Genomic DNA, 25,469 nt, shown 5'->3' with positions numbered 1-25,469 from the left:
TGACGGGACGCAGGCTTGTAGCAATTGTGCGTGGAATCAACATTCATATTGTTACATCAACTATATACCTACTATCAAAGAGAATATAATAGGATAGAGCGGTACTGTCTGTAATGTACCGTATTAACCTCAGTATATCATACGATGTAATGTATTTCCAACGATTCGCCAACACCAACATCACGCGGTACGACCGGCTCTGCTCGTGGTATAATATCGACTGACCCTAACTGTCAGTGACGTCGCCATGACGTAAGCGCTCGAAGCGTCAATACACTACACTGTCAAAGTAAATTTTGAACCTTAAAACCACCACTTACCAGCAAAATAAATAGTGTTTAAAAATTACTGCTGTCTACGTTTCTCTATTAATCTTCAGGTGTTTTATTTATTGCATGGTGTAAAATAATTTATTTTAAATACAGTCAAATAACCTATAAAAGGGCTGAGTGTACTTCTTGTTACAGACATAAATGAATGAACAGACTAAAAACTAAGATAATAGTTATTTCACAAAACTTTTCACCTCACTATAGCGAGGAAAGTGCAACATCCACAGGCGTTAGATCATCTTCATCACTGAAATCACTCATTTTTTTACGATATTATAACAAAAAACTCTGGAAATTCTGTATTTTTACGTGAGAAGTTTTTAAGTAAAAATTTTGTTGACAATGTTGACATTTCCGACGTATGAAATGTCAATGATGAATTTTGAAATTGCATTTACTCAACTTGTGCGTTCAGAATTATATTTATCATCATTATTAAAAAACAAACGTTTCTTATGGAACTTTAAGGTTTATGACATAAAATCATTAAATAAAGCTAAATTTGGTATTTTTTATTAGATTCTCAAACCATTTGTTTAATGATAATTAATATCAAACGAATCATTATTATGAGCGTTTTACGTTTTGTTATCTGTCAAGCTACTTAAACACGCTCCATCCAAGGTCAAATTACTTTCCCCACTAGTGGATAAAATGCGTTTTTCCCCGCTTGTTTTAAAGGATAAAAGACAACTTTCCGAGCTAGTGAGGGGAAAAATCATTAGTTTTGTTATTAGCTTAATGGTTATGATCTGTCTGTGAGATCATAGATAAACGTAAATTTTATTATATTTTTATATTAAATTAGATATGGCCAACGTCACCGATAATAGGTTAGGTATTTGACTGTATTTGAAATAAATTATTTTACACCATGCATGAAATAAAGCACTAGCAGATTAATAGAGAAACGTAGACAGCAGTTATTTTTAGACACAATTTCTATTTTAAAACCCGTATAAAACTATAAAGAGTAGGTAATTTGATTGTGACGTCACATGCTAGTGTTTCATATAAATTCCATAGTAGCATAATCGTTTTGACAGTTCGAAAAAAGAAACTGATTTGACTGGTAGTCAAATATTCTATTGCATGTATTTTGCGATGCTTTGCGGCATTTGATCAATCGATTGAATTGGACCAGCAATTCAATCTAAAATAGCATACCATTTATTGCAAGCAGGGGCGTAGCTAGAGGATATGGCGCCCGGGGCAGTCACCAAATTTGCGCCCCCTGACGACTGAAAAAAGTTTCCCTGCTCCTGCCTTTTGCCCATTTTGGCGCCCCCCTTGGATGGTGCCCGGGGCTCATGCCCCCTCTGCCCCCCCCCCTAGTTACGCCACTGATTGCAAGGTTTGTAGAAGCCTTTATATGTAATGTTCATCGGCTATTCTATCTTAGCACGATATTGCCGTTGCCTGAATATTCGTGTTGCTAGTTGCTACGCTTCCTACACACGATGAGTCGCGATAAAGTAATTAATAAAAACCGGCCAAGTGCGAGTCGGACTCGCGTTCCAAGGGTTACACATTACACAATTTAAACAATGTATTTTTATGTGAAACGTTAGTGAAATGTCTTAAAAAAACCCGTAGGGGTCGGATCAAAAACTAAGTAATTAAGTCCGGCTCACGCTTGACTGCATATTTCTAATAGATTTTCCTGTGATCTATAGGTAAAGAACTATTTTGTGTATTTTTTTCAAAACTTTAGACCCAGTAGTTTCGGAGATAAAGGGGGGGGGGGTGAATGGTAATTTTTTGTCTATTTTCTTTAATAACTTCTAAACTATTTATTTTAAAATTACAAAAAATATATATCTATACATAAAAATAAGGTCTTTCATTTGATATGTAACACGATATAGTTTGAAAAACTTTATTTTTTAATTTTCTCATTTACCCCCCAAAAGTGGCCTCCATGTTTAAAATTCAGTTGTTTATGTTACATGTCCGTCTTTGGGTCACAAATTTACATATGGGTACCAAATTTCAACATAATTGATCCAGTAGTTCAGAAAATGGGCTGTGACAGACGGACAGACAGACAGACAGACGCACAAGTGAGCCTATAAGGGTACCGTTTTTTCCTTTTGAGGTACGAAACCCTAAAAATTAAGTCTATAAACCTTCCACGCAACGCTTGTGCTGATCTAAATATAATTATTGGTATATTCTTAAACTGAAATAAATGTCATATACGAAGGAAAAAATGATCAAAGCCTCCAGTGTCCAGAGCTGGAATCGAACCAGCGTCCCCCGATTACCGGACAGGTGCCTGAACCGCTCGGCTATCCGGTCAAGGTGGCATGGGTCGAAATTTCCAAGTATATGACAATTTCCCGAAGGCTTGTGGCGCCCCCTGGACATCTCTAAGGTAGAACAACAGTATGTTTCATAGAAAATAATTTAATTTGTTCTTAGAGTGGTATATTCTTATTTCTAAATTCGTTAGCGTTTTTTTCATGAAAAATATCTTTGTCCTTGATTGAGGCTGCAATTAACTCAATCCGTCACCCCGACCGCATATCACGCTTATCGATACCAAATAAAAGTATCGATACCTTTATTCATGCTCCGCGCAGCAATAAAAACTTAAAAATGGAACACGCAATCCGTCGGGCCCGAACAGGCGCAACGTCAAAACAGTTTCGTATTTCGAACGTAAAAAATTAAAAACAAACCTTTGTTCGCTCAGAACGATTTCCAATTTGAATTATCGCTTTTGTTCTTTGTTTTAAATGTGGCCGTTAATAAAAGACGGTGTCGGTTGGAATTTTGTTATTTTATTTATTGCCGTGGGTAGTTAACACGTCTAATGGCACAATGGAAGTAATGACGTTAAGTTTCATTATTTCTCTATAAAACTATTAAAACTTATAACTCTCGCGCGAATGATGGTTTTCTATGACAGTTTATTTTAACAAGCTCGTATTAGGGTTCCGTATCGTACCCAAAGGGTAAAAACGCGGGACCCTATTACTGACTCCACTGTCCGTCTGTCTGTGTTACAGGACTTACAGGACCCAGTTTCGTTATACTAGTTTCTTAATCTACAGTGGCTAAAAAATAAGTGCATTCAAGTTGCCAGGGAGGTTTTGGGATTCTACTGAGCAACTTTTACTATAGGACAACCCCGAAATGGCGAAAAAATTTTTGGTTGTTTCATACATTTTGGCTGGTCCATTTTCTATGGGAGGGTAAATTTTTTTTTTCGCGATACCGTGGTTGGTCCCACAGTATAAGTAGCTCAGTATAATCCTAAAACCTGCAACGCAACACGGCAACGGGAATGCACTTATTTTTTAGCCACCCTGTATATATGGGGCATTTTCTATGAATAGGGACCTTACTGTCGATGGCATTGTTAATAATGGCGTAAGCGCCATCGACAAAAAGGACCCTTTTTATAGAAAATACCACATATTGGTACACAATTTGTACAGAGAGTTACATTAAAACTTAAGATAGCCATGCCTATTTTAACATATATGTTATTATTTTAAGCTTCATGTGTACGAGTGTTTGTTTATATGTAAGTGTATGTGTGTGTGATATAAGTATTACATATACATAGCGTTACCTAAGCTAAATGTTTATAAAATTCAACCTAAGAAACACCTATAAAAAGAAACCTAATCCGCACTCTCCGCTCGACACCCGAGCGCTGTCACTTCAACGGCTCTTAAAATACCTTTTAAAAAACGAACATCAATTAAATCGACAAACAACGAAAATGCAGCGTAAACACAACCCTAGAGCCCTCAAATCCGAGGGGGAAGCGGAGATAGGGCACGTTCGAGCGGCGGCTGTGATTGGTCGAGCCGTGAGCTCCGCGCCCCGCTGCCGACCAATCGGCGCGCGCCACCCTGGGGTGCGAGGATTTTGAAAATGTTTGTAGTTTTAATTTTTAAAGGTGTTCTTTTTAGGGTTCCGTATCCAACGGGTAAAAACGATTTTTAAAAACCCCATATTAAAACTCCATTGTCCGTCTGTCAGCTGTATCTCATGAACCGTGATAGCTAGACAGTTAAAATTTTCACATATCGCCGCTATACTTACTCAACCTCGTATCTGCAACACTCATTTGATGACAAAAACACCCGTATTCCGAATGAAAGAAAAGCGACATTTCCATCAAATGATTGTTGCAGATATGAGGTTGAGTAAGTATAGCGACGATATGATGTATTTGTGTTGCCGCTACAACAACATATACTAAAAATAGAATAAAATAAATATTTAAGTGGGGCTCCCACGCAACAAACGTGTTTTTTTTTCCGTTTTTTGCGTAATAGTACGGAACCCTTCGTGCGCGAGTCCGACTCGCACTTGGCCGGTTTTTATTACGGGTTTTGCTGGGGACACACTGCGTCTTACGTGAGTTATAAATGGTTCAAAGTCCGTATAAGCTAGCTTTGCACTTGAACAGAACAAAGTGAGCAAGTGTCATTATTAAGACGAAAGTGGAGGACCCGCACGAAATCGCCTTTTCATACAAACGTAGTCCTCATTTTCCTCTCTGGATATTAGCATTATTGAAAATATTTTGACGCTCCACGGTGGAAATAATTTTGCTACCATATGTGACACATACTGCTTTTTACATTACTTATGAGAAAATCATAATGTTTAAAAATTAAGGTAAAAAAATAGTACGTATGAAAAAAATTGTGTCCTAGAAGCAAGGAAGAAAAAGCCCTTTTCATATCACCAATTCGAAAAAGGGGTTTTTCTTCCCTGCTAGGAGGGATCAAAGCGGCACTTTTCTTCCCTGCTAGGAGGGATCAAAGTAACACTTTTCTGTTCTAGGACACTATTTTTGCATTTTTTTGCACATATTTTTTTTAGCTTATATAATATTTTTAAACATCATAATTACCTCATAGGTGATGTGAAAAGCAGTATGTGTCACATGGTTACAAAATTATTTCCATCTTGGGCGTAACACACTTGAATCCCTCACTACGCTCAGGATTCTACTTTAGAATCCCTCGTTACTCTCGGGATTCTATTATAGAATCCTTCGCTTCGTTTAGGATTCAATGTACGCCCTCGCCGTAAATATGTCATTTTCCTCCCTTGTAACACAATCTACTATTACCGAGTCATCATATTTTTTTAAGCTACAAACCAAATTTGACAATCGGGGTACCTAGGTATGCTCAAAGATAGATATAACTCCGTAATAGATGGATACAGTCTAAGGAAAAAACGTGCCTCGAAAATCACGAAAATTTGATTCTCGATCAGATGGCGCCACTAGTTTTGGCCTACTCTCGTATAGAGGGCGTTGACGGTTTCGTTTGTTATTTATAATTTTAACGCATATAAGGGAAAGAACATGGGTCAGAATCATATAAAAATAATTAATCAAAAATCAAAAAGCATTTATTTCGTTAAATAGTACATCATAACACTCTCATGGTTGGGACTTCCTAGTAAGTATGTATAATACCTGTGACAGGAAGCCCCGCTCTTCCACGTTTATCTAGTACAGTCGCCATCAGATTTATCGGAGCGCCCGAGGTGCTCACAAATATCTGAACACGCCTCTATTGTCAAGGCGTTAGAGTGCGTGTTCAGATATTTTTGAGCACCTCGGCCGCTCCGATATATCTGATGGCGACTGTACATTTGTAGATACACAGTTAACCATAAAATGTAACATTGAGCAAAATGCTATTATTTTAAGAAAATAACAATTTACCTAATATTATTATTGCTATTTCAATATTTGTATATTAACATTTTAGAATTTTACCTTATATTATATTCACAAAGTAACAAAATAACAAAAGATTAGATTACGTCTGTGTCTGTTTGTGTATAAGATGCGATATCGGTGACATTTGTATACCCCATTCTTGAGTGATGAATATATAGTATTTTTCGTACTATATTGTTTTTGTATAATATATAGTACAAGGGCGCTGGTGGCCTAGCGAAGAAGCGCTGGTGGCCTAGCGAAGAAGCGCTGGTGGCCTAGCGGTAAGAGCGTGCGACTTTCAATCCGGAGGTCGCGGGTTCAAACCCCCGGCTCGTACCAATGAGTTTTTCGGAACTTATGTACGGAATATCATTTGATATTTATACCAGTCGCTTTTCGGTGAAGGAAAACATCGTGAGGAAACCGGACTAATCCTAACAAGGCCTAGTTTTCCCCTCTGGGTTGGAAGGTCAGATGGCAATCGCTTTCGTAAAAACTAGTGCCTACGCCAATTCTTAGGATTAGTTGTCAAGCGGACCCGAGGCTCCCATGAGCCGTGGCAAAATGCCGGGATAACGCGAGGAAGATGATGATATAGTACAAGTGACTAAAATATAGCACGATACAATATATTATAGTATGGGTGGCAACCCTATCCTGGCATGGCCTTTTATAATACCTAATCATGCCGAGCCGAGCACATATCAACTATAAGCAGGGGTCGGAAACCGGTATTTGCACCATACAAAAATACCGGTATTATAACGTTCTTTTTCGTTCTTTTGTTTATAATTACATTTTTAATGCTACGTTTTAATAATGCAAAATTGTTTCCTAAATACATGATTCAGTCCTACGTAATGAGCATAAAAAAAATTCAAAATATTGGGCTATTTCGGGGTTTAAAAAAAATACCGCCATACATATCAACTATAAGCAGGGGTCGGAAACCGGTATTTACACCATACAAAAATACCGGTATTATAACGTTCTTTTTCGTTCTTTGTTTATAATTACATTTTTAATGGGACGTTTTAATAATGCAAAATTGTTTCCTAAATACATGATTCAGTCCTACGTAATGAGCATTAAAAAAATCAAAATATTGGGCTATTTCGGGGTTTTAAAAAAATACCACCATACATATCAACTATAAGCAGGGGTCGGAAACCGGTATTTACACCATACAAAAATACCGGAATTATAACGTTCTTTTTCGTTCTTTTGTTTATAATTACATTTTTAATGGGACGTTTTAATAATGCAAAATTGTTTCCTAAATACATGATTCAGTCCTACGTAATGAGCATAAAAAAATTCAAAATATTGGGCTATTTCGGGGTTTTAAAAAAATACCGCCATACATATCAACTATAAGCAGGGGTCGGACACCGGTATTTACACCATACAAAAATACCGGTATTATAACGTTCTTTTTCGTTCTTTTGTTTATAATTACATTTTTAATGGGACGTTTTAATAATGCAAAATTGTTTCCTAAATACATGATTCAGTCCTACGTAATGAGCATAAAAAAATTCAAAATATTGGGCTATTTCGGGGTTTTAAAAAAATACCGCCATACATATCAACTATAAGCAGGGGTCGTAAACCGGTATTTACACCATACAAAAATACCGGTATTATAACGTTCTTTTTCGTTCTTTGTTTATAATTACATTTTTAATGGGACGTTTTAATAATGCAAAATTGTTTCCTAAATACATGATTCAGTCCTACGTAATGAGCATAAAAAAATTCAAAATATTGGGCTATTTCGGGGTTTTAAAAAAATACCGCCATACATATCAACTATAAGCAGGGGTCGTAAACCGGTATTTACACCATACAAAAATACCGGTATTATAACGTTCTTTTTCGTTCTTTTGTTTATAATTACATTTTTAATGGGACGTTTTAATAATGCAAAATTGTTTCCTAAATACATGATTCAGTCCTACGTAATGAGCATAAAAAAATTCAAAATATTGGGCTATTTCGGGGTTTTAAAAAAATACCACCATACATATCAACTATAAGCAGGGGTCGGAAACCGGTATTTACACCATACAAAAATACCGGTATTATAACGTTCTTTTTCGTTCTTTTGTTTATAATTACATTTTTAATGGGACGTTTTAATAATGCAAAATTGTTTCCTAAATACATGATTCAGTCCTACGTAATGAGCATAAAAAAAATCAAAATATTGGGCTATTTCGGGGTTTAAAAAAAATACCGGTTCCGAGCCCTGACAAAACCACTTAAGCGCGTGCCGGTTGTCAAATATTGCTCCAACTAAGCGAATATAGAACAATCAATAAAACGGGCATCCCGTTCGGCAAACAATAATATTGTTTAAATAATTGGACGAAACTTATTGAAATTGAAATGTAAACAACTATAGTACTAGCTAGTAGCTATCGCCTATCAGAGTACGTCACAGCTAACTTTGCACCGATTTTAACAGAACAAAGTGAGGTAATGTAATTAAAAACATATTTTCATAGAAATTTGACAGTAATGATTTCTTCTTCTTCTTCTTCTTTTTAAAATTATGGCTTCAGCCCAGTGGGACTATTTCGCCAGTATCAAGGTATTAAGAGGTTTAAAACAGACAGTGTACGGTGATTTGTTAGCTCTTGTAAATCGATAGCTAGACTTTACAAGAAGCACGTGGACTACCGGCCGTTGACTCCAAGATGGTGGTTAAACGCGCTTCAAAATTAATTCTCCATTCACTGCACACTACCACATTAGTTTACTGTATAATAAGCTATCGATATTACACTTTAAACAATATTAATGAGCAAAAAACAAAGTAATTAATCACGATGCTAACTATCAAGATGGCGCTCGAACCATGATTTGGCCACACTTTGTCATTGCAAATGCCAAGATTGGTTCGCTTTTGCATTTTAAATCATCTCGAAATATTTTAACAACCTCTTGCCATAGCCTATTAGTTTTAAGTACATAAATAAAATTGCATTTCACGATAAAACTATAATTTATTAAACAACAACCATAATTTACAGTAATTTTTATAATAATCATGAATTTCGGTGGCGCAGCGCGGGTAGACATTTGCAATCGATGACAGGTGCGGGGCGGTGGGCGCGGCCCTGGCTCCGCCCCGCGTTTAAAAAGTAACCTGGCCTTGTCTATGCGCGGTCTCGCGGTGTGGATGCCGCTTAAGAGCCGTCATTCTTCATATACGTGCGTTGTAGGCCATTTAAGATGGGAATACCCTTATTTCTTGATAAGTTTTAGTTTAAGGTCGTATCGGTATCCGCAATTTCTGAAAACTGATGAGAATTTTCTCATAAAAGTTTCCACTTAGAAAGTTCCCGTTCAGATTAGGGATTAGGACTTAATGTTCTTAGGACTCCCCGGCAAGCTCGGCCGAATTGCACCTTCCCATACAAACGTATTCGCTCTGCTTTTAAAACTGCTTTGGATTGTAATGAAACTTTGCACATACAATGACATGAGGTATATCTCGGTCTCAAATTAGTTTATATAGCTCCAGTTTATAAAAAAAACGAAATAGAGCAAAAACAAGTTTTGTATGAAAAACTTAAATTTGCTATTTTTTTTTTACTATTGTAAAACTTTAAAATTGTATAAGTAACAGCGATCTGACCATCTGTATCTGTTTTTAACTTGTGTACACAACCAACCTTTGCTGCATTGCTAGAACTGGCGGTGGTTTATTCCCTGATCCCTATAAGACAGGTTTACCTAGTTTAGGGCTCAGGACACTATTCCTAGGCTGTCTAACAATAGAATAGAATACTCCTAAAAATGTAATTCTACTATGTAATAAGCTGCATTTTTGATACACAAATAAATCATTTTTCATTTTAATTTTCATATGGTATCTGAAGCTACATAAACTAATTACAGACAGATATACCTTATCCTATTGTAAGTACAAAGTTTCAGAGCAATCTAGCTAGTCGTTTTAAAATGAGAGCGTAACTACGTTTGTATGGAGAACCGAGCTTGCCGGGGACCCTTAATGGATTTGAAACAATATTTTTCATTGAAGGAATTATTAATAACCTCTAGACAAATAATAATATTAGCGACGCCTATCCTTTATTCGATGTCATAGTGTAAGGTTTTTTATTTTTTATATTCTCACTAGCGACCCGCCCCGGCTTCGCACGGGTGCAATGCTGATGTATTATACATATAAACATATAAAACCTTCCTCTTTAATCACTATCTATTAAAAAAAACCGGCCAAGTGCGAGTCGGACACGCGCACGAAGGGTTCCGTACCATTACGGAAAAAACAGCAAAAAAAATCACGTTTATTGTATGGGAGCCCCATTTAAATATTTATATTATTCTGTTTTTAATATTTGTTGTTATAGCAGCAACAGAAATACATCATCTGTGAAAATTTCAACTGTCTAGCTATCACGGTTCTACAGCCTGGTGACAGACAGACAGACAGACAGACGGACAGACGGGCAGACGGACAGACGGACAGCGGAGTCTTAGTAATAGGGTCCCGTTTTTACCCTTTGGGTACGGAACCCTAAAAACGCATCAAAATCCGTTGCGTAAGTTTTAAAGATCTAAGCATACATAGGGACAGACATCTATCCAGACAGCAGGAAGCGACTTTGTTTTATAGGTACTATGTAGTGATTAGTGATAATTAGACAAATGGGACTTTAAACAATTATCACAGTACTTTTTAGGGTTCCGTACCTCAAAAGGAAAAAACGGAACCCTTATAGGATCACTCGTGCGTCTGTCTGTCCGTCTGTCACAGCCTATTTTCTCCGAAACTACTGGACCAATTAAATTAAAATTTGGTATAAATATGTAAGTTTGTGACCCAAAGACGGACATGTAACGTAAACAAATGAATTTTAAACATGGGAGCCACTTTTGGGGGGTAAAAGAGAAAATTTAAAAATAAAGTTTTTCAAAATATATTGTGTTAAATATCAAATGAAAGAGCTTATTGTGACAACCTTAAATATATTTTTTTTATAATTTTAAGATAAACAGTTTAGAAGTTATTTAAGAAAATAGGCAAAAAATGGCTATTCACCCCCTTTATCTCCGAAACTACAGGGTCTACAATTTTGGAAAAAATACACAAAATAGAGCTTTATCTACAGATCACAGGAAAACCTATTAGAAATGTGCAGTCAAGCGTGAGTCGGACTTAATTACTTAGTTTTTGATCCGACCCCTACGGGTTTTTTAAAGACATCTCACAGATTCTTTGCTCACGTGTCACATATAAAATTGTTTAAATTGTGTAATGTACGGAACCCTTGGAACGCAAGTCTGACTCGCACTTGGCCGGTTTTTTTTTGTCAATTATTTGTATGACATACAAATAAGCTATATTTGTATGTCATACAAATATAGCTCTTTAAAGTAATATTATGGGGTTTTAAATGTAAAGGGATTAATTAAGCAATAAACATAATATTGATTCAACTTCACAGACACTTTCTTTTTAATTAATAATTATTATTCTTAATTAAAAATATATAAAATATACATAGGGTGTCTAAACTAAAATTTATCTACCAAGGAGGCTTATAAATATAGATTTTCAACCCAAAATTAAAATTTTAGATCACACCACATTTACCGCAATTAAAAAATGACGAGAACAGACAATACCTGTTTATTTTTTTATCGTCGTTATGGTGCGATCGTAAACGCACACAATGCCGTGCCGTGCCCGTGCGTGCGGCCGAATAATGCGCCGTAGCCTCGTGACGTTTGCGAAAAAAAACAAAGTTTCGACACCTTGATAGCAATGTGCCAAAGATAATTTTCAAAAATTGTAATGTTGCCATGAAATGAGCTCGGTATTTTCTCCGGAAAGTTTATTGCCAAACCTTCTTACAGTAGGTTTCGATTTCTATGAAATATACGCTAATGGTAATGTAACTGTTTAGAAAGTGACTGTTTAGAAACGTTCAAAAATGGATTCATTTTTGATCCTTTTTCTTTAGCTTAATTTTAATGTTTGCAATTAAAAACGCGCTTCATAAATTTTCTAAACAATTTTAATCTCATGTAACAAATAGTCTTATTATTAATTATAAACAAATTGCATATTTTTTAATTAAAATATTCATTGATAGGCATAAATTCAATTATCATTCAAATCTATATGTTCAATATTTAACTATGGCAATTTTGTATTCAAAACTTTGACAGTTAGAGCGTTAGGAAACTTACCATTCATCTCGATTCTTAACGACAATTCACTTTGCCACTTTTTGTAATTTTAGAAAGTAAACCAGTGTTAATACTACAGTCTACTCTTATTTCACCACCTAAACAACACCTGTGACCAGCGAAGATTTTAGTGACGAAAATGTTAACGGAAACTGTCCCCGGCAAACTCGGTTCTCCATACAAACCTAGTTACGCTCGTATTTTAAAATAGTTTGCTCTGAAAATTTGTAGTTTGTACTTAGGATAAGGTATATCTAGGTCTGTAATTAGCTTCAGATACAATAGTACAAAAAATACAGCGAATTTAAGTTTTTTATACAAATATACTAGAGCTATATATTCCTCATGTCATTGTATGTGCAAAGTTTCATTACAATCCAACACGTAGTTTTAAAATGAGAACGAAACTCCGTTTGTATGGGAAGGTGGAATTCGGCCGAGCTTGCCCGGGACTTAAGAACATTAAGTAATCATCCCTAATCTGAACGGGAACTTTCTAAGTGGAAACTTTTATGTGAAAATTCTCATAAAATTATTCCGAAATTGCGGATACCGATACGACCTTAAATTAAAACAAGAAATGAGAGTATTCCCATCTTTTAGGCCTGTGACGCACTTAGAAATATATGAAGAATGGCATTTCGTAAGCGACATACTCGTTGAATGTCCTAACAAGTAATAGTGACATCTACCGGAACAGTTTCCAACACCATTCTATACAGGGGTTTCACGCCCCCGCGTGGGAACTGTGCTGGCCATTGTCTCGTCACGTACAGGGTACAGGATACCCCTCCAGGGGTCCATGTGACTCAGACTCCTTAACGATGCTTCTCATTTGTTTTCCGCTTATCGACAACATTAAGTTAGCTAAAGCGGAAGCTAATTCGGTAAACAAGCTATAGTTGGTCAGACCAAATCGTCAGTAAATAAGTACAAAAAAAACTATACTAATCCTTTTCTTTTGGGTGCTAGTACTTATTGTAAGACAACGATAGTATGACTCTTTCTGTTTATGTTTGAAATGAGACAGTCCTTTGACAAACAACTATCTCTGCAGCTGACTGTACTTAAATGTTAGGAAAACGTCTTCTATTGCATAAGGTAGAAGTCCGACGTAATATTTTTATAGAAATTTGATATAAATGATAACTGTACATAAGGCGCATGGCACTATTATATATATACCAAACTAACTATATACCCCAGCCCACAAAGCGAGGGCGTGACATTTAACAAATAACTAATCACATTACATACATTACAAAGACCATACACGATCCGTTCATTCACATCGCATTAAAATCAGACAAAACACCGAGCGATAAATCAGACTCAGGACAAAACTGTCGTGCTCACTCCAGCACGTTCCAAAAAGGTTACACATCCCTGGCGCATGTTACTTTTTTTAATTTAGTGGCGGGAAAAGGTTCGCGCGGTGCGTGCCGCGGCAAGCGCGAGCCGCATTATTGTCTATGACCCATTTCGTTTTGGCGGGAATCGATAGTGACGTAGGCAATCCGATTATGAGGTTAGTTTTTTGGAATGAACGATAAATGCGTAGATTAGAGAATGTTGAGGGCTGGTTTCAATTTCAGGCGATTTTTTAATAACATTGTATGAAAAATATCCAGGTGTTTTAAACAATTAGAAAGGTAACAAATGTAGGTATTAAATAAAGGATCTTTATCGCAATAAGGGACACTTATAGGTTTGTAGTTGTACCTAACTTCTTAAAGAAAGTAACTATTTAAAAAAACCCGGCCAAGTGCGAGTCGGACTCGCGTACGAAGGGTTCCGTACCATTAAGCAAAAAACGGCAAAAAAATCACGTTTGTTGTATGGGAGCCCTACTTAAATATTTATTTAATTCTGTTTTTAGCATTTGTTCTTATAGTGGCAACAGAAATAGGTACCTACATCATGTGTGAAAATTTCAACTGTCTAGCTATCACGATTCATGAGATACAGCCTGATGACAGACGGACAGATGGTCAGACGGACAGATAGACAGACAGACGGACGGACGGACGGACAGACGGACTGTGGAGTCTTAGTAATAGGGTCCCGTTTTACCCATTGGGTACGGAACCCTAAAAAACGGTAAAAGTTAGAGGCTCTCTGTCTCTATTTCTAGCAGGGCTCGGAACCGGTATTTTTTAAAAATCCCGAAATAGCCCAATATTTTGAATTTTTTTATGCTCATTACGTAGGACTGAATCATGTATTTAGGAAACAATTTTGCATTATTAAAACGTCCCATTAAAAATGAAATTATAAACAAAAGAACGAAAAAGAACGTAATAATACCGGTATTTTTGTATGGAGCAAATACCGGTTTCCGACCGCTGATTTCTAGTTCTCTTTCTATGTAGTTCTAGTAATTTTTATATTCATTACTTAACATGTCTCTTTATATAGCGTTGGATTTTTTTAAAACTTCTCCACCTCTCTTGAGCCTGAGCACGTCTCTTCTGGCTCCCTCCTCCACAACGTTTGGTTTCTCGAAACCCACCCTGTGCTATAGCGCCAAGCCTAAGCAAGTTATACCATCTCAACCAAAAGGGTTTCACCTACCTGGTCTCGCAAGATCAGCGGTGCACGGTGTCAGCATGTTTGCATTTTTATCACCTGTCCTATGCCTGTCACTTTCGCACTTACATACTTGTTAGAACGTGACAGGCATGGTGACAGGCGATAAAAATGCTACCGTGCTAAGCCCGCTGATGTCTGAAAAGTTTGAGTATAGGTCATGGCCGCTGTAATTATTTCCAATATAAGTGGGTTTGGAAGGAGTCTCCCCTTTGCGAGTGGGGCGAAGGAGAACAAACCACTGACACATATTTCGGCGCTGGCGTCTTTACTTCTATCCTGGCCCAGCTGAGGACCTGGATGCCCTGACACCCGACGTGATTACCTGGCTTAATAACCTCAAAATACTCTGATTGCCTAACCATGCATGCCATACGATTAAATTAATAACATGTATACTAGAGAAATTCGCTGAGAAACCTTTAATATTACCCGTCATCCCAAATAAGAGCGTTTTCACATTGTTCGATCCGATATCGGATGTAGGATCCTACATCCGCGTAGTAACGCCGCGGGGACGCGCCACGCACACTACAACAAGTATTATGCCTACACATACGCACACAAACAAGTATTTTCGGTCCAACACCTGACGGGGGGCTCCGACATGGCTGAATTTATCGGAAGCGCCTTTCCGATATCGGATGTCGGAAGGCACCTATGACAAAAACAGCTGCAGGAGAGTGCCATTGGCATTAAGTCCGTTTGTTTGCGATATTTATTGTTTTTTAGGGTTCCGTACCTCAAAAGGAAAAAACGGAACCCTTATAGGATCACTCGTGCGTCTGTCTGTCTGTCTGTCTGTCCGTCTGTCACAGCCTATTTTCTCTGAAACTTGGGCCAATTAAGTTGAAATTTGGTATACATATGTAAGTTTATGACCCGAAGACGTACATGTAACGTAAACAAATAAATTTTAAACACGGGGGCCACTTTTGGTGGGTAAATGAGAAAATTAAAAAATAAAGTTTTTTTTTTTTAGTAGGTAATAATGATTTATTAAATGCATAAATAAATACAGACAAACACATATATCTTACATTTTACTTACTTCCGACATCCGATGTCGGATCGGACAATGTGAAAACGCTCTAAAACTCTAAACCTTGGATAAAACGGCTCGCATTCGGGTCATAATTATTAAAACATATAGATTCAAACGTCGAATATGCCATATTTCCGCATACTATTGCACAAAGATGATTAATAAAGAATTCCAAGCATATATTCACTATATCATTATTGAGGGCGGCAGTTCCATTGTGTAAGAAGTGCTGACAGCACAAAACTCAGTGACATTGGTTAAGATTTGCAAGCTGAAAAATCTGTGACACAGTTTTTTCAATTGGCTCAAACATCTCGGTGCGTTTAGACAATGATTCGGATTAATCGGACGTTCGGTTTTTGAAATTTTAAATTCGTGTTCGCTTTCTTTGTTTTTGGTTGTGTGTGTGTGGTGTTGTGTACAGTTTTGGGCAAATGAAAATGAAAATGTCGGGTGAGTTTCTGTTAGTTTTCTGTTATTCAGTCAAGTTAGAGGGCAAGTCGCTGCTTGTAAGTTAAAATAATTGATTATTGGTAAACATAAATAATTTGTATCATAACAAATTAACTACTTGAAGTGGCAAACGTACCTAAGATGGTTGCTAAAATCGATTAGCTTTTATATTATAAAGCGTAAATAGTCGTAAAATGTGAAAGACGCTATAGATCGCGGGCCAGGAACAGATTTCCATGACCAATCGCCTCCCGGGCGAAAACTCGTAAGTGGTTAACGGCTATGTATGATGAACCCTCGTGGACGTCAGCTGCCGCTCCGTTGGTGGGTTAAGGAAAGGCAAGGGTGACACTGCGGGGTTGCGGTTTGCGAATTGCATCGCAGCCATAATTGTTTTTTTTTAGTTTTAAGATATATTTTATAATAATATGTATGCTAGTTTTAAGGTCTAAGGGCCAATAGTTGCCTGAAAATAAAGATTTTCATTTTCATTTCATAAGGAGCACAAAAACTACTTCCATATTTATTTCTAAACCTACGAAGAAATCTGATTTTTGATAAATTTTCGCATTCCATTCGTCTTTGTCATACTCGTTGTTAAACATTAAGCTTGTCTCTTTCTCTTGGTAAGCGGGCTCTCGTTAGCACGTGCACATTTCTCGCTTGCCCAGGTGCGAGTAAAGGCAACTTGTACAATTGTGCCATTCTCAATCAAAAGGGTACTTATTGTCGGTTGTCAATAAGGCGCTATTTCCAAAAGTGTTTTAATATGAAATCAACCTTATCGACAAGCGACAATGTGGTACCTTTTGGTTGAAAACGTCACAATTTGTCACAAGGTAAGCGCTTCAATTTTGGAACGCCTATCTATCTTGAGTTATAAATCATTGTTCGTTTAGACATCGTTATTTCGTAGCACTTTGCGACAGACGTTGCCCAACTAATCTATGAAATTAATAGAAATTTGTAAACTGTAATAGATATTAAAGAAAAAGTGACGAAGCCTTCCAGTGGTGAAGGCCGGATTCGAACCGGCGTCTTTAGCTATCGCGGCTAACGCCATGAACCGCTAGGCCACCTCGCCTATGTTTTCTTTAATATGACATCTATTACAGTTTAATAATATAATAATTTTTTAGGGCACATTGCGCCTCAAACTGAATATTAATAAATAAACTTACAGTTTATAATTTATATATAGTAGTGTAACTATACTTAAAAAAACCGGCTAAGTGCGAGTCGGACTCGCACACGAAGGGTTCCGTACCATTACGCAAAAACGGCAAAAAAATCATGTTTGTTGTATGGGAGCCCCATTTAAATATTTATTTTATTCCGTTTTTAGTATTTATTGTTATAGCGGCAACAGAAATACATCATCTGTGAAAATTTCAACTGTCTAGCTATCACGGTTCATAAGATACAGCCGTGAGAGACAGACAGACGGACAGACAGACAGCGGAGTCTTAGTAATAGGGTCCCGTTTTTACCCTTTGGGTACGGAACCCTAAAAACACGAATCAAAATATAAATTTCATAGACAAAGGCTTATTTTTATTATAATACTAGCTTTTGCCCGCGACTTCGTCTGCGTGGAGTAAGTAATTTGGGTAGCTTATTTTTTATTTAATCTGCTTTTTATCGATTCCCCATACAAACTTCCACCCTAAAGGATGACTTTTGGGATAAGAATTACCCTCTATGTCCTTTCCCGGGCCTCAGACTATCGCTATACTAAATTTCAATTAAATCGGTTCAGCTGTTTAAGCGTTAAGAGGTAACAAACAGACAGACAGACACACTTTCGCATTTATAATATTAGTATGGATGCTACCGTAAACACCCGTTTTAAGTGTGAACGCGTTTTCCCTAGTTTAACACATTTTATTTCCAAAAAGTGCCTTGGAGGCTTGGAGTCCCGCGATTCCGGGCCGATATTACGACCTCAACGTTCAAAAAACGTGTGTTCTCCTACATTAAAGGCTAGCTACGCGGGTCTCTATTGTTTCCCATATAGTTTTAAGTCATAATGTATTGTTTGTCCACATTTTCGCACTTGCAACACCTGTAAGAGAGAGACACCAATAGTTGCCGGCCACATATTGCAGTGAAAATATGGCCCGTAGAAGCCCCTTCAGGGATATTTCTTTAGATTTAGATAGGTATAGTGTTGCAGGTGTCCTTAAGGGCCGATACAGACGGACTGCAACCCGACTGCAATTTGTATGGGAACTACACACCAACTGCAACGCCGGCGTGCACTTCCCATACAAGTTTCAGCCGGGTTGCAGTTCGTCTATACCGGCTCCATAGAGTAACTTATACTAGAGCGGTACTGTCATAGTAAATTTTGTAACCCCAGTAAATTTACTGCCATCTGTCGACACACTTTAAAACTAAAAATGAAGATTTATAAAAATACGATAAAATGTATTTAAATGTGGAAAAATGTTTTTTTTTTTTGGATTAATTATTTTTATGATTTTGACCCATGTTCTTTCACTGATATGCGTTAAAATTGTTAAATAACAAACGAAACCGTCAACGCCATCTATACGACAGTAGGCCAAAGCTAGTAGCGCCCTCTGAACGAGAATCAAATTTTCTTGATTTTCGAGGCACGTTTTTTCCTTAGACTATTACGGAGTTATATCTATCTTTGACCGGCTCTAAAGGGGCCCACTGACTATCAGTCCGCCGGACGATATCGGCCTGTCAGTTAGAACAAAAATTTGACAGTTACGATCAACTGACAGGCCGATATCGTCCGACGGACTGATAGTCAGTGGGCCCCTTTACGCAGCGTACTACGTGGGCGAACAGGGGTCCCTTTGTTTGACATAATTATTGAAAGTCATATTGAATGTCAGATTATCATTAGTAATTCTGAAACCGTTAACTTTTAAGGATTTTCCTCAGGTTAGGTATATTGATTTAAACTAACACGATTTTCACTCATAATTTTAAAACTAACGCGGGACTTAATCGCGTACAAACTTACGACTTAAGGATGACTCACATTAGACCGGGCCGTGACTGGGCCGGAGCTTCCGGCCATGGAGACTGTATAAACAAAGATAGATATAACTCCGTAATAGATGGATACAGTCTAAGGAAAAAACGTGCCTCGAAAATCACGATAATTTGATTCTCGATCAGATGGCGCCACTAGTTTTGGCCAACTCTCGTATAGAGGGCGTTGACTGTCTCGTTTGTTATTTATAATTTAAACGCATACCTGTGAAAGAACATGGGTCAAAATCATATAAAAATAATTAATGCAAATAAAAAAATCATTTATCCATATTTAAATACATTTTAACGTATTTTTAAAATCTTCATTTTTAGTTTTAAAGTATGTCGATAGATGGCAGTGAATTTACAGTGGTTACAAAATTTATTATGACAGTACCGCTCTATCTTATTATATCCTCATTGGTATAAAGGAGCCAAATCTCTATGTATGAAAAGTGTCCATCAAAAAACAGTAATTAGGCGGCGCCACCATACACCGAAATACTACCAAAAACAACCTACGTTACGTAATTTGGTCGGGTTATTTATTGCCTTATATGGTTCATGTTATACTCATGTCCCAGAGCCTAACTAGCGCCACCGGAGAGATTAGGAACTATTATTTAAAGCTTAACGCGGTCACTTTTACAACAATTCTGCCATAAGAGTTTGCGATCCTTTCTGTACCATCCATACTTCCGGCGCTTACTTTTCTATGACATGACAGGTGATCACGTGATGCTCTTCATAGAAAACGTAGCGCCGGAAGCTCCGGCCCGGTCACGGCCCGGTCTAACGTGAGTCATCCTTTACTTACTTTTCCTGGTTATCCTATGGTCTGTTTAAGTTTACACGGGCTACATTTTACCTATGTAACTTTACTTTTGAGTGGCATTAACGTGAGGCACTTCATTCGGTTCTTGTCTGTTTGTCTGATTTAATATCTTGTCTTTTTATTAATTATATAACAATTCAAGTCTTGGAGACCCTTTACATCTCTGGATAATTTGATGATCTTTTTTATTATTATAAATTTTGTAACCCCAGTAAATTCACTGCCATCTGTCGACACACTTTAAAACTAAAAATAAATATTTATAAAAATACGATAAAATGTATTTAAATATGGATAAATGATTTTTTTTATTTGCATTAATTATTTTTATGATTTTGACCCATGTTCTTTCACTGATATGCGGTTAAATTATAAATAACAAACGAAACCGTCAACGCCCTCTATACGAGTGTAGGCCAAAACTAGTGGCGCCCTCTGATCGAGAATCAAATTTTCGTGATTTTCGAGGCACGTTTTTTCTTTAGACTGTATCCATCTATTACGGAGTTATATCTATCTTTGTTGTATTATATACATTTTATCTCTGACACCTAGAGACTTTTACATCTCTAAACAATTTTAGTACTTCTGTTATTTGTATAGTTTTTATTAGTTTTTTTTTTCTTGTGTAATTTAACATTTATATTTATGTAATTGTTTTTTGTAATTTTGGATTAATTTTATTGTTTGTAAAAATTGACATGTAAAAGTGCCCCTGTGGCCTATTTGCTGAATAAATGTTTGATGTTTGATAGGACAGGTTAGGTTAGGTTTGTTTTATTGCAATCCTGAAAAGTTACGCGTTTCTGAGAAAAACCAAATTACGACTAACGAAAATGTGGACAAACAATACATTATGAATTAAATCTATATAGGAAACAATAGAGACTCAGGCGAACAACACGCGAACGCGAATCGAAGCGATGCGGCGTAAGTGGCGGCAATGGCGGTAATTGCTTCACATCAGGCGATACGTCCGCTCGTTTGTTTGATATCATTAAAAATACACTAACACGTGTTATGAGTAACGTAAACTTGAATCTTACAACTAACCTACTCCACTTTAAACTGGGCTACGCGCCACTGAAGTCAGCACAATACCTATAAACAGCCACCGAAGTCAGCAGAAAACCTGTCAGCTGTCAATTCACACCATGTGTCACACCACGCGGGGACCGAAGTCCGTGTTAACCCTTAAATGCATAATGATGTATATATGCATCGTATATTTGATGGTTTTTTTAAATACTATGATTTTTTTCTTTATTTTTCACTCAATCTATACAACATGACACATCTATTTCAATTTATTAAAAAGTTATACAAAAAATCATGCATTTAAGGGTTAATACGTAATATGTACATTTGTAAATCATATAAATAAAATACAAGTACCTACTTAGACCTTAGACTTAGTTAGACCATAGAGTAACTTATACTAGAGCGGTACTGTCATAGTAAATTTTGTAACCACAGTAAATTCACTGCCATCTGTCGACACACTTTAAAATTAAAAATGAAGATTTATAAAAATACGATAAAATGTATTTAAATATGGATAAATGTTTTTTTTATATGCATTAATTATTTTTAGGATTTTGAACCATGTTCTTTCACTGGTATGCGTAAAAATTGTTAAATAACAAACGAAACCGTCAACGCCATCTATACGACAGTAGGCCAAAGCTAGTAGCGCCCTCTGATCGAGAGTCAAATTTTCTTGATTTTCGAGGCACGTTTTTTCCTTAGACTGTATCCATCTATTACGGAGTTATATCTATCTTTGGTTAGACCAAGATAAGTGCAATGCAACGATTCCGACAGCACGTCACGCAGTGGAATAGTAGATTGTGTCACAAGGGAGCAAAATTACATATTTACGGCGAGGGCATATATTGAATCCTGAACGTAGCGAAGGATTCTAAAATAGAATCCTTAGCGTAGTGAGGGATTCAAGTGTTAACGCCCAAGGTGGAAATAATTTTGCTACCATGTGACACATATTGTTTTTCACATCACCTATGAGGAAATTGTTATGTTCCAAAATATTATTTTAACCTAAAAATATTGTATACAAAAAAAACATGTCCTAGAACAGAAAAGTGCTACTTTGATCCCCCCCTAGCAGGGAAGAAAAGTGATACTTTGATCCCTCCTAGCGGGGAAGAAAAAGCCCCTTTTCGAATAGGTCATTTTCACCTCAGCAGCTCGAACAAGCCTACTTTCGTCACTTCAGAGAGTAAATCATTTACGCAAATTCACAATGGCTGACCACATGTCTGTGTTTTCGGCGTTGTCCTACCTCTCAAATACCATAGAGTAACTTATACTAGAGCGGTACTGTCATAGTAAATTTTGTAACCCCAGTAAATTCACTGCCATCTGTCGACACACTTTAAAACTAAAAATGAAGATTTATAAAAATACGATAGAATGTATTTAAATATAGATAAATGATTTTTTTATTTGCATTAATTATTTTGATGATTTTGACCCATGTTCTTTCACTGATATGCGTTAAAATTGTTAAATAACAAACGAAACCGTCAACGCCATCTATACGACAGTAGGCCAAAGCTAGTAGCGCCCTCTGAACGAGAATCAAATTTTCTTGATTTTCGAGGCACGTTTTTTCCTTAGACTGTATCCATCTATTACGGAGTTATATCTATCTTTGCAAATACTAACGTGAAGCTGAATGCCCAATGTCGCGCGATTGAGTTACGTGAGTTAATAGTTATTTGTTTTAAAAGTGGGCAAAGTTGTTGTTTAACCTTTCGTGCTAATATTGATACCCGCGAAAGATCCCAAAATTGAACCTTGAGCGTTGCGAGGGTTTCAAGGCACGAGGGTTAAAGCAAATTTTGCCACCGAGTGAAACACAAAAAATGTCAACACACCAACACAAGGAAAATACTAACTGTAAATTATCAAACAAAATCAAAGCAAATCGATTCAAAATGATTTTTTTATAACTATCATTAGAACTAATTTTACAATCACCTTATGTTGGTACACTGTATTAACCATATTGTTCTATCAATCCGTTACGTGATTAAGCTTGGAACAATACTATATAATATATAATATAAAATTATTTTTCGTTCCATTTGGAGTTGAAACTCTAGGTCCATGGAGTCCCAGCGCGCACAAGTTGTTTGCAGAAATCGCGAAGCGTCTGGTTGACATAACTGGTGACCGAAGAGCTGGCGGCTTTCTCGCACAACGTATCAGCATTGCGATACAGCGGGGAAATGCCGCCAGCATCCTTGGTACAATGCCTCAAGGGCCTATTTTAGATTTAAGCTAGTTATTAATTTCGTTTACGTAGTACCACTGTATATATCTTGTATGTACATAAATGCTTCCATATAAAAGTAGTACAAAATATTTGTTTGTTTATTTATTTATATCAATCAGACAGCACTAACAGATAAACCCTACGTGCTATTTGGCAGGTCCGTTAATTACCGTAAATAAAATAAATTTAAATTAAATTAGATTGAATCAATAAATTATACATAAGGTAAATATAAAATGCTAACTGGTGAAAAAATGTATGTGACACACGAAACCAAAGTTAATGGGATCTAGGGATTCAATGGGATGTCATAGTAAATTTTGTAACCCCAGTAAATTCACTGCCATCTGTCGACACACTTTAAAACTAAAAATGAAGATTTATAAAAATACGATAAAATGTATTTAAATATAGATAAATGATTTTTTTTATTTGCATTAATTATTTTTATGATTTTGACCCATGTTCTTTCACTGATATGCGTTATAATTGTTAAATAACAAACGAAATTGTCAACGCCATCTATTCGACTGTAGGCCAAAACTAGTAGCGCCCTCTGAACGAGAATCAAATTTTCTTGATTTTCGAGGCACGTTTTTTCCTTAGACTGTATCTATCTATTACGGAGTTATATCTATCTTTGATATAAGTTATTTAGAGCTGAAATTATACTAAAAGAGTTAAATTCATAGTAGAGCATAAACCGAATCACAGTCCGTACAAAGCGGATAACTATGTATTATCGAAACCGGCCATTCCGTCCAGTTAAATTCCGAACACCCTCTATAACGGCTCACACTATTTTGAACCGTAACAGTTAACGATACGGTTTAAATTACTATGACCATAATCTTGTTAAATTGTAATGTGAATGATGGCCGGTTTATTAGATTTTGAACGTTAATTCGAAACATATAGAGTAGAGATTCGATTGTCGAAGCACTCGAAGCTATACGGGCCAGAGTTTACAAACCATTTCTTTCCATTAGCGGTGCGATCAGAATAATAACAATAAAGCTGTTTTAGGGTTCCACGTCACTAATATCAAAGATAGATATAACTTCGTAATAGATGGATACAGTCTAAGGAAAAAACGTGCCTCGAAAATCAAGAAAATTTGATTCTCGTTCAGAGGGCGCTACTAGTTTTGGCCTACAGTCGTATAGATGGCGTTGACGGTTTCGTTTGTTATTTAACAATTTTAACGCATATCAGTGAAAGAACATGGCTCAAAATCATAAAAATAATTAATGCCAATAAAAAAAATCATTTATCCATGTTTAAATACATTATATCGTATTTTTATAAATCTTCATTTTTAGTGGCGCGTAGCCGCGAATGCGAGTATGGAGAGTTCGCTAATTAGCGAAATCGACTCCACACTCGCGATCGCGGCTTTGCGCCGCGTTGTCTGGTGCGGGCTTATTGAAGATACCTGATACCTGCATCTAGAGAGCACAGAACCACATACAATAAACTCTTTTTTTTTAACCAAAACCAAACCAGTTCGTTGAGCAAACTCACGCCCGGTAGCAATATGGCGGCCGTTGTGACTGCGGGCCCTTTCCGAGAAAACGTAGTTGTTGTTTTGGAAAAAATGTTCCGTTCAGTCAACAGGCCTGGAAAGTAGTCAAATATAATACCAAAGATAGATATAACTCCGTAATAGATGGATACAGTCTAAGGAAAAAACGTGCCTCGAAAATCAAGAAAATTTGATTCTCGTTCAGAGGGCGCTACTAGTTTTGGCCAACTGTCGTATAGATGGCGTTGACGGTTTCGTTTGTTATTTAACAATTTTAACGCATATCAGTGACAGAACATGGGTCAAAATCATAAAAATAATTAATGCAAATAAAAAAATCATTTATCTATATTTAAATACATTTTATCGTATTTTTATAAACCTTTTTTTTTTTAGTTTTAAAGTGTGTCGACAGATGGCAGTGAATTTACTG

At 36.6% G+C, this 25,469-nt stretch overlaps 1 protein-coding gene and 1 non-coding gene across 3 annotated transcripts in view; one reads left to right on the top strand and one right to left on the bottom strand.

Moving 5' to 3' along the window:
* Positions 1-25,469, top strand: part of LOC134752285 (single-minded homolog 1) — a 101,546-nt gene that overhangs the window by 4,503 nt on the left and 71,574 nt on the right. Inside the window, exon 1 of one of the 2 annotated variants that reach the window (XM_063687943.1) lies at positions 16,124-16,360. The exons of the other annotated variant lie outside the window; for it this stretch is intronic. Within the exon in view, the coding sequence (XP_063544013.1) occupies positions 16,342-16,360 (19 nt within the window). The 5' untranslated portion in view covers positions 16,124-16,341. Of the gene's footprint in view, positions 1-16,123; positions 16,361-25,469 lie in introns of those variants that run through there. 2 annotated transcript variants of the gene reach the window in all.
* Trnas-cga (transfer RNA serine (anticodon CGA)) lies at positions 17,372-17,444 on the bottom strand. Its single transcript has one exon. It is a non-coding gene; the product is annotated as a tRNA-Ser (tRNA).

This window comes from Cydia strobilella, chromosome 24, assembly GCF_947568885.1.
Source record: "Cydia strobilella chromosome 24, ilCydStro3.1, whole genome shotgun sequence".
Classification (NCBI taxonomy): domain Eukaryota; kingdom Metazoa; phylum Arthropoda; class Insecta; order Lepidoptera; family Tortricidae; genus Cydia; species Cydia strobilella.
Note: the sequence above shows the minus strand (reverse complement) of the source record. Positions and strands in the feature narration are given on the sequence as shown.